We start from the raw sequence: 12,475 nt of genomic DNA on the forward strand, positions 1-12,475 counted from the left end.
CAGCCTGAGCGCGCTCCCTCGCCGCTGGCCCTCCTTCCCCCTCCCCCCGGCGGCGGCGGTTGGTCGCGCGCCTCCGTGCCTTTGCCGCCCCCTCCGATAACAAGCGGGCTGCAGGCCCTCTGGGATTGGCTGCGTCAAAGGGCATCTTCTCTCCACCTCTTTGATTGGCTGCCGTAGGCGCGGGATGCAGTCTCCCATTGGCTAGGTTAGAGCGCCTGCGCGGCGGGGTTCTCGGTCGCCAGCCATTCCTGTGGAGGACTGCGGGTCGTTCGGACGTTTTGCCTGTCGCTGTAGGAGAGATCCCGTCTCTCCGGGAAGGCGGCTACGGCGGCAAAATGAAGATCTTTGTGGGCAATGTCGATGGGGCGGATACGACGCCGGAGGAGCTGGCAGCCCTCTTCGCGCCCTACGGCACGGTCATGAGCTGCGCCGTCATGAAACAGTTTGCCTTCGTGCACATGCGCGAGAGCGCTGGCGCGGTGCGCGCCATCGAGGCCCTGCATGGCCACGAGCTGCGTCCAGGTCGCGCGCTCGTGGTGGAGATGTCGCGCCCAAGGCCCTTGAACACTTGGAAGATTTTCGTGGGCAATGTGTCGGCTGCATGCACAAGCCAGGAATTGCGCAGCCTCTTCGAGCGCCGTGGACGCGTCATCGAGTGTGACGTGGTAAAAGGTAATGCGGGAGCGCGCTCGGGGGAGGGGACGCGCGGTGCACCCAGCCTATTAGCCACGCCCCTTACCCGGGGGTTGGTCCTTGCGGTTGGGAATGGTGGGGGACGTGCGCGGGAGCGGGGCCTGAGGTGTTGGGGGCGAGCCGAGTAGAGCCACCCTCCGCTGCGGTCCAGGCAGCATTCATCAAGTGGGAGGAGTCGGCTTGGGCGGGTGCAGTGGCCACTGCAAGCCGAAGCCACGGGGGCCGGGGACGCGCCAGAGACTTGCGAATGTACCGGGTTGGGGCGGGGGTGCATTTTCCTGGTTGCAAGGGCTTGGTACCAAACTGAAATTGGGAAGTGACGGGCACCAACCGGACCATGGAGCGGGGAAGATTTCGCCACTTCCCCACTTACTCTGCACACATCGGTCAGATCAAGGGAAGAGGGAAAAAAGGTGGGGGCTAAAGCCCCAGGGCCTTCCTGGGGTTCCCTCCTGACGAATGCTCCTAAGCGGAAGGTAACGGGGCCCTTGGTCGTTTCCGGGGTTGCAATCTTTATTAGCATTGTCTGTCATGGATCTGCTTGTACCAGAAGGACCTTTTCCAAACCCATTTGGCCTTTCAATATTTGGTGGGTTAGCCTTGGCAGTTTTGTGCTTTCCAATTCTCGGGTCCCCCCCCCCCGCCCCCCTCCGCTTTGTGTTCAGTTTTACGTCTTATCTGCTGGAAAGCCCTAATTTTGTTTATTTTTGCATGTGGAAGTGGGCTTGTGTTGTGAAGCCTTCGCCCCAGATAGCCTTTACTTGCCAAGTTGGTGCCTCGGGGCACATCTGTTTTATAAGCTTGGTGAGATTGCAAAGGGGTATGTATACTCTGGCTTTGGGGGACATCGAGAGGCGTGTGGGGTCTCTTGTTAAACTTGAACTAAATATCATTTACCAAGTAGTCTTGCTTGAATAATACTTAGGATAGCTCCCTAGTTTTCATTTTCTCTGAGGAAATGTGTCTTTTTGAGACACATTTTAGGGTCTTATTACCGCTTATCTCCTAAATGCTATTCTTTTTTGGTTGGCAAGATTTGATGGGACAACCCAGGCCAGTGTCTATTTCACTGATGCGAGTTAACTTCGCCCTGTCGTTTTCAACAGTGCAACCTGGGAGTCATGTCCTGTTCATGCCTTACTTCTGTTGGATTCATATCTGCTCATGCCCTGTGGGAAATTTTGAGGACAGGAAATAAATGCGGGTGTAGATGCTTGCTCATTCTCATCAAATAGTTCATTTGCTATCCAGGAAAGTCACACGTTTTGGGCCATTTCTTGTCTTTTCTGTAATGGGCGCGTGTTTAAAGGGGTGTGCATTACTAGGAACACAATTTTTATTCTGCATTGATACTGCATTCTGTTTCTCAACTCAGGTTATATCTGGAATGAGACTTTCTCGCAGACTAAAGACTTAAAAGCGGACTGTGGTGCATGGAGTTTTGCTTCTTTTTAGAGTAAAAGAGTGGAGAAGATCTCGCTTTGGGTACTTGGCCAGCAAAAGGATGGGATATATGAGTTTTTGTGAGTTTTGTGTTTAATTTACCTGTCCAGTTTCTTCTGTGGTTTTTAGGTAGGCTGGCTACTGGAGTGGAAATCTAGAATTCAGTACCTCAAGGGATAGTCTCCATTGGAATTCATATGGATCAATAAACTTCCTCAGATGGTAGGCCAGCAGTTGGCCTGACTTTGTTTGGGGTTGACAGTAAGCAGCAGTGAGGGTGGTGGTTGGTAATAACTTCACACATGATGTGAACTCTAGGTGGATTCCCTGTGAGAGTTAGAAAGTTTTGTGCTTTTTTTTTCTTTTGGAAACAAATATTTATAGCAGAACTACTCTCTAGGCTGATATAACACAGACTCTATATTTTGATAAAAAAGATTTGGTGAGGATCTGAACATACTTCCACTGATGCCATTCTCTTTTGGGATGAAAGCTTTTTAAAGTTGGGAGTGTACTAGAAGAGACTGGCTCTGTAAATACCTTACTCAATTTTGGGAGGGGAGGTTGAGAATGGACATGTGATTGAGCTGTCAAGTCTTTGAAAAGTACAAAAGCTTGATCTTACACAGAATGGCCAGCTCTGTTTTATTTCACAGGAAAAAAACATAGTTGCTTGGTTACTTGAGCTTAGGTATGATTTGTAAAACAAAAATCCTCATAGCAACAATAACTATTCTCCACAGCTATATACTCTTGAATATTCAAAGATGAACAGTTTCAGGAAGCATATAGGTTTCAAGGGAGGTCTGAATATCAGAAATACTTTTTTTTTTTTTGGGTCAGGCATTCTTTCTGTACACACCTTTGTAAATTCAGTTAAAAGCGTTTAGTTTTTGTTTGGGGAAAACTCAGTTTCTAGTATTCTCTTAGCTTTGTTGCTAGACAGATTACGGTGCCATCACACCATAGAAGGGCCTAAAAACATCACTTGCTAGTCACACCCATTCCCCCCATCCTCTTGCACCCTGCCCCAGGGATTCTCTGTGTAGTCCTGGCTGCCCTGAAACTCGCTCTGTAGACCAGGCTGGCCTCAAACTCAGAGATCTGCCTGCCTCTGCTTCCAAGGCGTGCACCACTACTGCCTGGCCCTACTTGCTAATCTTAATGCAGTGGTTTCTTTGAAGTAGTTCACCAGGCAAGTGGCTCTTTGTCGTCCTAGTGGTGGTTGGGTTCTGAGAGTCTTTGACAGATCTGAGTTTGGCTGCGTACTGTGATGATGAAACTTAGCCCTGTGTAGTCTCATAAACTAGGTAACAGACTTCCTGGGCTTCTGCTAACTGAGGCACATCTTTAGCATGCACATAGACATTCTTTTAGGTCTATTTTATGTCTATAAATGCCTGCATGTATGTAAGTGTGCTACATGCTTGCCTGATGCTCACAGAAGTCAGAAGAGGTTATCTGATCCCATGGAATTGGAGTTAGGGATGGTTGTGAGCTACAATGTGAGTGCTGGATACGGATTCTGGATTCTCTCCAAGAACTACTAGTCTTGTAGAGAATTCAGAATTCATCTCTCCAGTCCCTGTCCCTTTTTTGAGATAGTGTTTTATGCAGCCCAAGCTGGTTTTGAATTTGCTATGTAGCTGAGAATGGCCTTGAAGTCCTGATCTCAATTACCTCTACCTCCTACAAGCTATTATTGTAGGTATGTACTGCGATGCCCACCTCACACTTCCTTCTAAGATTAGACTTAGACATTTTCTGATAAAAGTTGACTGTATTTGTATCAGAGGCCTTCCTTCATTATGGCTCATTTGAAAGTACTGTTCCTTTTTCCTTCCTTTCGCCTCCTTTTCTGTCCTCCTCCCCTTGCCTTCCCTTTTTTGTGGTATTGGGGGGCGGGTCAAACTAAGGTCCTTATACTTGCTATGCATATACCATCACTCTGCTACATTCCAGTTCTTTTTTTGTTGAGTTGTTTTCAAGACAGGGTGTCACTGTGTAGCACTGGCTGTCCTGGAATTCACTATGTATACCAGGCTGGCCTTGAACTCACAGAGATCCACTGAAAAGCTGGGACTAAAGGTGTTCACCCCTATCACTCCGCTCCTCCTTGCCAGTTCTTAAACCTCAATTTTCTGATTTGCCACTTAATTTAAGCTTTTTTTGTTTGTTTAAGACAGGGCCTCACTGAGTAATCTAGGTTGGCCTCCAACCTCTGGTCCTCCTTACCCTTCCTCCTAATTGCTAGGATTACAGGGCTGCTATCACATGCTGGGCAGCACTTTTTTTTTTTTAAACTCAAAACCATGTGTGAGGTGTAGATGATGGGAGATCTAATTTCCCTTGTAAACCCATTGAAATTTTTGTTACATGTTTTTCCTAGCTCATTTTTTGAATAGAATGATAAGAAAATGGGTAGGTGGTCATGGTGGTGCATGCCTTTATTCATTTACTTATTTAACATTTATTTTTTGGGTGCTGGAGAGATGGCTCAGATGTTAAGAGCCCTGGCAGCTCTTCTAGAAGTTCTGAGTTCAACTCCCAGCAACCACATGGTAGCTCACAACCATCTGTAATGAAATCTGGTGCCCTCTTATGGCCTGCAGGCATATATGCAGGCAGAAAACTGTATACATAATAAATAAAAAGATTTATTTTTTTTTTAAGTTATGTGTATACATGGAGTCTAGAACTAGAGGACATTGACTCCCCTGGAGCTGAAGTTACAGGGAGTTGTGAACCACTTGCTAGAGATGAACAGAACATGCTCTTAACCACTGAGCCATCTCTTTGGCCTCCATTGTGTGCCTTTAATTCCAACATTTTACGAGTCAGGCAGACAGGTCTCTTATGAGTTGGAGGCTAGTCTGGTCTAGGCCAGCCAGGGTTTCATAGTGAGGGAACAAAGTTCAAGAAAACAGCAAGGTTCCTTTGTCATTCAGGGTGTTTGATTGTCTGTTTCCACCTCACCTTCCTGCTCCATCTCCCTTTAAGCTCCAGCTAAATCTTGATGTTTTCATTTGGAGTGGGTGTTTCTGCTTGTCATTGCAATTTCCTGGTACCCTTGTCATTCCTGAGGTGAGTTCAACCCCCCCCCCCCTTTGGCAGTGTCTTTGTAGCTTTTGTTGGCCTCTTAATTCATCTGTGTGTCTCACCTCCTGAGTGCTGGGGTTGTAGGCAAGCTTTACCATACCTGATCTCTCTGTTTTTAAAAGATCTCTTAGACCACAACTGCTTTTTTTTTTTTTTTTGTTTTTTTTTTGTTTTTTTGGTTTTTCAAGACAGGGTTTCTCTCTGTAGTTTTGGTGCCTGTCCTGGATCTTGCTCTGTAGACCAGGCTGGCCTGGAAACTCACAGAGATCTACCTGGCTCTGCCATCCAGTGCTGGGATTAAAGGCGTGTGCTATCACTATCCAGCCACAACTGCTATTTTTAGTTGATTCATCCCAAAATGGAGATCAGGAGTCAAAGGACAAATCAAATACCCTGTGGCTAGGTGCAAAGGAACATTTAGCCTTTCATAATTGTTAAAAAAAGAAGTCGGTTTTTGACTTTGGGGTCATTGAAGACTAGCATTTGTTGAACGAGGAGCATCAAGCTTGGTGTTCATGTTGTTCTTAAAAATTAAGCCTGGTGGGGTTGAGGATTTAGCTCAATGGTAGAGCGCTTGCCTAGCAAGTCCAAGGCCCTGGGTTCGGTCCTTAGCTTTGACAAAAATTAAGCCTGGCATAATGGTGCACACCTTTAATCTCAGTACTCAGGAGGCAGAAGCAGGGGGAATCTCTGAGTTGGAGACAGCCTGGCCTGCATAGTGTGTTCTAAGACAGCCAGAGCTACACAGTGAGACCCTATCTTGAACCCCCTCCACAAAAAAGTATTATTTTATGTGTATGAAAGTTTTGCCTTCATATATGTGTCTACGCAGCTCAGAAGAGGGTGTGGGATTCTTTGGAGCTGGAGTTGCAGACAGGTGGTTGTGGCCACCCATGTGGGTGCTGGGAACCAAACCTGGATCCTCTAACAACAGTGCTCTTTACTGCAGATCCAGCTCTCTAGCCTCATTTTGTTCTTTTATTGTATAAAACAGTTTTCAAGTTTATGTGGCATTATGTTTTATTATAGATGAAAAATAATATTTTCTAGGGAAATAAACCTCTGGTTGGTTAGTTTAGGTTTGAAGAATTGTCATAATTCTCCATTATCTACATCCATTTGCACCTCGTAAGGCATTTCTGTCTTCTTACTTGAACCTCTAACTTGAGGTTGGTAGGGTAATTTTTCTAATGGGGAATAAATGGTAAGTTCTCTAGGATCACCTTATGAGTCAGTGATGAATGGATCTAAGACTGGGCCTTGTAGTATAGTCCAGGATCCTTTACATTGTACTGCACTTGGCTTTTGCCTTTTGTTTCTTGGGAGATGACTTGTTCTATAGGAACAATAGCTTAGATAAGGCATCTCAGAATGAAAGTCCTAAAAGTAGGACACTTGTTTGGAGGCCATTCACAATAATTTGTTTTATAAAAATAGAGCCTTAGTAATTCCATCCAGATAACTCTTCATTTCTTGAACTGATATGACAGAGATTGGGTCCTGGCTCTTGCGTTAATTAAAAGTAGCCACAGGTCCAAAATGGAGTTAGGGGCAGAACCTTATTTTTCAAGGACAGGTTCCTTTCATCCTTTATATTCTGCTGATGGCATTATTATGGTTTGTGGTATGGTATGTGATATTATCGAGAATTTCTTCCCCTTTAAAGTTTTTCCCTGTGTTGTAGATGATTAGAGTTCTCAGATCAGTATCCTGCCTTAGAATTTCTCCCAACACAACTTACTCAGTTCTTTAATGAGAGAGCCTAGGTTGGTGATATTGTTCAGTCATGAACTGGCATGTGAGAGGCCCTTCCTATGTTCAGTCCCTGGCCCTGCTGTAGTTTCCCCCGACCCCCATAAAAGCAAGTGCCCCTTAAGGGTAAACCTGAAAAATCAGTAAACAGTTTTTTAAGGGGAAGGTATTCTTCTGTTCCTTAAAGAGGAAATAGCAGATGAAGCAATGTGATATTCATAAGGTCTAGCTTTTGTCCAAGTTAATATTTTTAGTCCTACTACATAGTCCTGTCCATGGACTTCTCAGGGATGAAACAAAGGGCATGGAAGAGCTTGCTGGGGCTTTGGTCCTGGCATTAATACATTGGTTTACAGCAAGCCACCTAGGAACTTTGAGCATGTTTACCTAATAGGGAAGACGATGGGCCTTTTCCCTGTTGCCTCACAGGTTTGTTGAGAGGTCGTCCTGTATGTGAAAGTGGATGTGAAAACTGGAAAGTAATATGAAAGTGTTTCATAGGAGGAATTTTGTGTTTGCTTCTTGCAATCACTCTGTTTTTCCTAATTGGACCTACACTGAGAATTGAGACATGCCAAAATGTGAGTGGTTGTTTCTAGTGTTTTAAGCTCTCAGCTTCAGATGTGAGTGGTAAGAGGTTATTAGATGTGCTTGAATTGAGAACACTGAGAAATTGAGTGATCTGGAAATGCTTTTTGTGTTTACTTGCTGGTTTATGTTTATAGAGGCTGTGAAGATTTTTATCCTGTGCTGGAGTTCATCTTTGCTTTTCCTTTTGTCACAGAAAGTTAGTTGATTGAGGTGGCAGGGGGACAGGGAAGAAGGTCATAGTCAAAGGTGACTGCTTTGTTAGACATCAGCCACATTTCATGGCGTACTCACGTAGAGGAGGGTTTGGAGGCCTGGTTGTAGCTGGCAACAGCTGGGTGCTGTTGTGTGTCCAGTTTGGGACCCAACAGGTAGCATGCCCTGCCCCCCTAATTGCTAACCCTCTGTCTGCTGCTTTATCAGACTACGCGTTTGTTCACATGGAGAAGGAAGCAGATGCCAAAGCCGCCATCGCGCAGCTCAACGGCAAAGAAGTGAAGGGCAAGCGCATCAACGTGGAACTCTCAACCAAGGGGCAGAAGAAGGGGCCTGCCCTGGCTGTCCAGTCTGGGGACAAGACCAAGAAACCAGGGGCTGGGGATACAGCATTCCCTGGAACTGGTGGCTTCTCTGCCACCTTCGACTACCAGCAGGCTTTTGGCAACAGCACTGGTGGCTTTGATGGGCAAGCTCGTCAGCCCACACCGCCATTCTTTGGTCGCGACCGCAGCCCCCTGCGCCGTTCACCTCCTCGAGCCTCTTATGTGGCTCCTCTGACGGCCCAACCAGCCACCTACCGGGCCCAACCCTCAGTGTCGTTGGGAGCTGCCTATAGGGCCCAGCCTTCTGCCTCTTTGGGTGTTGGTTATCGGACTCAGCCCATGACAGCCCAGGCAGCCTCTTACCGTGCTCAGCCCTCTGTCTCCCTTGGGGCCCCATACAGGGGTCAGCTGGCTAGCCCTAGTTCCCAGTCTGCTGCAGCTTCCTCACTTGGCCCCTATGCTGGAGCCCAGCCCTCAGCCTCAGCCCTTTCCACTTATGGGGGTCAGGCAGCCGCAGCTTCTTCGCTTAACACCTATGGGGCTCAGGGATCCTCCCTCGCCTCCTATGGTAACCAGCCATCCTCTTATGGCGCCCAGGCTGCCTCTTCCTATGGGGTTCGTGCAGCAGCTTCTTCCTACAACACACAGGGAGCAGCTTCTTCCCTAGGTTCCTATGGGGCTCAGGCAGCCTCCTATGGTGCCCAGTCTGCAGCCACCTCACTAGCTTATGGAGCCCAGGCAGCCTCGTACAGTGCCCAGCCCTCAGCCTCTTACAGTGCCCAGTCTGCCCCATATGCTGCACAACAGGCTGCTTCCTATTCTTCCCAGCCTGCTGCTTATGTGGCACAGCCAGCCACAGCTGCTGCCTATGCTAGCCAGCCAGCTGCCTATGCTGCACAAGCCACTACCCCAATGGCTGGTTCCTACGGGGCTCAACCAGTTGTTCAGACCCAGCTGAATAGTTACGGGGCTCAAGCATCGATGGGCCTGTCAGGCTCATACGGAGCTCAGTCTGCTGCTGCGGCTACTGGTTCCTATGGTGCAGCAGCTGCCTATGGGGCTCAGCCTTCTGCCACCCTGGCAGCTCCTTACCGCACTCAGTCGTCAGCCTCATTGGCTGCTTCCTATGCTGCTCAGCAGCATCCCCAGGCTGCTGCCTCCTACCGTGGCCAGCCGGGCAGTGCCTACGATGGGACAGGCCAGCCGTCAGCAGCCTACCTGTCCATGTCCCAGGGGGCCGTTGCCAACGCCAACAGCACCCCACCGCCCTATGAGCGTACCCGCCTCTCCCCACCCCGGGCCAGCTACGACGATCCCTACAAAAAGGCTGTCGCCATGTCGAAAAGGTACTGTATGCCCCTCCGCCTCAGCCCCCAGCTGGGGCTTAGGGCAAGGGGCTGAGGTTGGCATGGGAGGGAAACAGGAGCCATTGGCCCCTCCCTTGGTCTTACTTCTGTGGGCTGTCCTAAGGTCATGAGGGTGAGTGTCTGAACATTTCTGGCCATCAGGGTTCAGGTGGAGCATAGTGCTCAGTCTGGGTTGATACTAACAACCTAGGGCCAGGAAACATCACCATTCTAGGATAGCCTGTTGTGCCATATAGCCACTTTCTGCAGGATTGGCTCACAGCTTTTCCCACTGTCTGAAGGATCGTTAAGCCCATTCCCTTGTTGTCCTGGTTTTGGTGGGGTAGATATGAAAGAGTAGTCATTTTGCCACTCACTGGCTGAAGGCAAGCTTATGAGGTGTGTTCACCCTGGGAAGGAAGTTGGGGACCCTGCTTTTCGTCCGTCGTTCTGTTGATGAACCAAGGTCTTTTTGTGCAGGGCCTACGAATGGGGATAGTTTGTTTGGGAATGTAGACCAAAATTCACCTTGACTAGTTTGGAAGGGAGAGCTTCAGCAGAGGGCTTGGTTTCCCGCTGACTTGAACCCAGGGTTGATTTCTTGGCCTGGATAGGATGATGAGCCTTCTGACAAGGAAACCAAACGGTTGGAGACAAATCTGATAACACCCTCCCTGTCCCCAGTGGCATCTCCCCTAGGCCCACCTGGAGCCCTCCCTCAACTGTCTCATTCACCAACTGTCTTCTTCTCTCGACTAGGTATGGTTCCGACCGGCGTTTAGCCGAGCTCTCTGATTACCGCCGTTTATCAGAGTCGCAGCTTTCGTTCCGCCGCTCGCCGACAAAGTCCTCGCTGGATTACCGTCGCCTGCCCGATGCCCATTCCGATTACGCACGCTATTCGGGCTCCTATAATGATTACCTGCGGGCAGCTCAGATGCACTCTGGCTACCAGCGCCGCATGTAGGGCCATCCTGGGGATGGGGCGCCACAGGAAGGGAGAGAGAGGAAGAGGTAGGGTAGGGTGCAGACCCAGGTTATCCCCACCCTGTCTCATCCCTCTCCCGATGGTGGTTTTTCATCCCCTCCCTCTGTCACGTGGGCCTTCCCCAGGAGAGGACCCTTTTGTGTTTGGCAGTGACCTGCTTTGTTTCTTTGCCTCAGCAACACATCTTGCTACTGGCTTTAGATCTGCGGTTTTCCCTCGACCCTGCCATCTCCCCAGAATGGATATTTCTTTTATATTTTTATTTTTTTCCTGGCTCCCTTTTATTTTTCTGCGCGATACTTAAGGTTGTCTGGAGGGTGATACAACCTGCAGCTGAGGTCAGGCGGTGCGTTTTTCTTTTTAGATGTGAGGGAGGCCAGGAAAGGGTTACTTTAACCATTTCCTATGGGCCAAGCTGTGCCAGCAGTCCAGGGGGCTGTGAGTGTCCTCTGTAGAGACTATTGAGACTGAGATCCTGTTGGGACAGTCAGTTGGTATGTGTCCAAATCCCTGCTTATTACCATTGAAGTTTTAGCTGATGGTGACTGGCATAGTCCCAATTCCCTATCTCCCCAAGTAGGTGGTGTTAGAAACCTTAATTTTTTTTCTCTTTTGTATGGACTACAAATAAAACTTGGGGCGATTTGTGGTTTGGAAACCTGGTTGTCATTGTCTTGATTGCACTCAGTGTCAGGTGAGCCAGTTTGACATCCAGGAAGACATGGCAGCTAGAAGAAAGGCAGCCTGAAGACCCAGAGTGGGCATGGAAACGTGCTTGAATGGGGGGATTAGAATGATTCCCTAGTATCCAGTGGGAGTAAGCTCATTATTGTCTTAAATAGCATGCCATCCATCTTTAGAACTGGAGAGTTCAGACCAAGTGGTTGGACTTTCTAACCATCAGTTTCAGTTGATCACATCAAAATTTAGTAAACAATGCCCATTTTCCTCTGCTTATGTTTGACTAATGTCCATGACTTTTTCCCAGCTCAGGAAAAAACAAAAAGCAAAAACTACGGTCCAGCAGGGTGGTTCTGGTTGAGATCTGACTGGGATTGGGTAATGGGTTGCTGCAATGTTGACAAAGCTAATGAATCCAGGCAGTAGGCTTGAGTGAGTGTTGAGGCTGGGACCGGGGACAGGAGCCATAGTGGGGTGGGGTGATGTCACTATCCGGTACTGCCCTGTGGTTGGAGAAATGAGGGGCAAGGAATATTTGAAGTATATGGGGCGTTCTGGCCAATCCTGGTACTTCACCTGTTGAACTTCACCACGGAGCATCCTTCCTGTGTCCTGCCAACCTCGGTCATCACAACACCTGAGACTCCTTTTCCCTATCTGCATCTGTTATGGTTTTTAGATGTTTTCTTGCTAGGTTTATGTCTGAAGGTGTTATATTCCTGAGAAGGGGCTGGAGTGCAGACAAATCAAGTAGGAATTCTTGGGGGAAGAATGGAAACTTCTTACACTTTAGCTTGTCTGGGAAGACCTGAGCAGTTAGAACCAGGGGTGAGGTGGAGGCTTGAACTTGATGGGTAGATGAAAGAAGACTGGTGAAGTGGAGTGATAACAGAAACCTGATACTCCTTGGGAAAGGATGCTTTGGAGATATTGGGGGCCTGCTGGATCAAGATGACTTAGCAAAAGGAGGATGTGTGTGCCTGCGTGCGTGCGTGAGTGCGTGCATGCATGTGTGTGCGTGTGTGTGACTGCAGCTGCCAAATAGATTGGGTGGGTTGTCTCTGCCTCCTTCATTGGCTTCATAGGAACTTGGCTGTGACAGTAGCTTGCCCCAAATGTCTTCTTCCTTCTGCCCATCATGTAAAAATGCCTCAAAAATCAGAAGTTCTTATTTGTGCTAACTGAGAACTCTCAGCAAGTATTGGGGTCATAGCTCTTTTATTTGCTTCTCTTTCTGCTCATCGCCTTGCCTTCAGATGCTTTGCTGCTCATTTTCATTCCTCTGCAGAACTGGGATAGAGTGGGAAGATGGGTTTCTTAATACTTTTCTCTGTGATGGTAGA

General features: G+C 48.2%; 1 protein-coding gene across 6 annotated transcripts in view; it reads left to right on the forward strand.

Moving 5' to 3' along the window:
- Positions 1-207: 207 nt before the first annotated feature.
- Positions 208-12,475, forward strand: part of LOC114709125 (RNA-binding protein 14) — an 85,917-nt gene continuing 73,649 nt past the window's right edge. The window contains exons 1-3 of one of the 6 annotated variants that reach the window (XM_028892786.2): positions 209-672; positions 7,999-9,463; positions 10,223-11,109. In XM_028892786.2, the coding sequence (XP_028748619.1) occupies positions 336-672; positions 7,999-9,463; positions 10,223-10,430 (2,010 nt within the window). In that variant the 5' untranslated portion in view covers positions 209-335 and the 3' untranslated portion in view covers positions 10,431-11,109. The other 5 variants (XM_037208286.1, XM_037208285.1, XM_037208284.1 and 2 more) reach the window with 5 other exon arrangements.

Source organism: Peromyscus leucopus, chromosome 1 (genome assembly GCF_004664715.2).
Source record: "Peromyscus leucopus breed LL Stock chromosome 1, UCI_PerLeu_2.1, whole genome shotgun sequence".
In the NCBI taxonomy this organism is placed as follows: Eukaryota; Metazoa; Chordata; class Mammalia; order Rodentia; family Cricetidae; genus Peromyscus; species Peromyscus leucopus.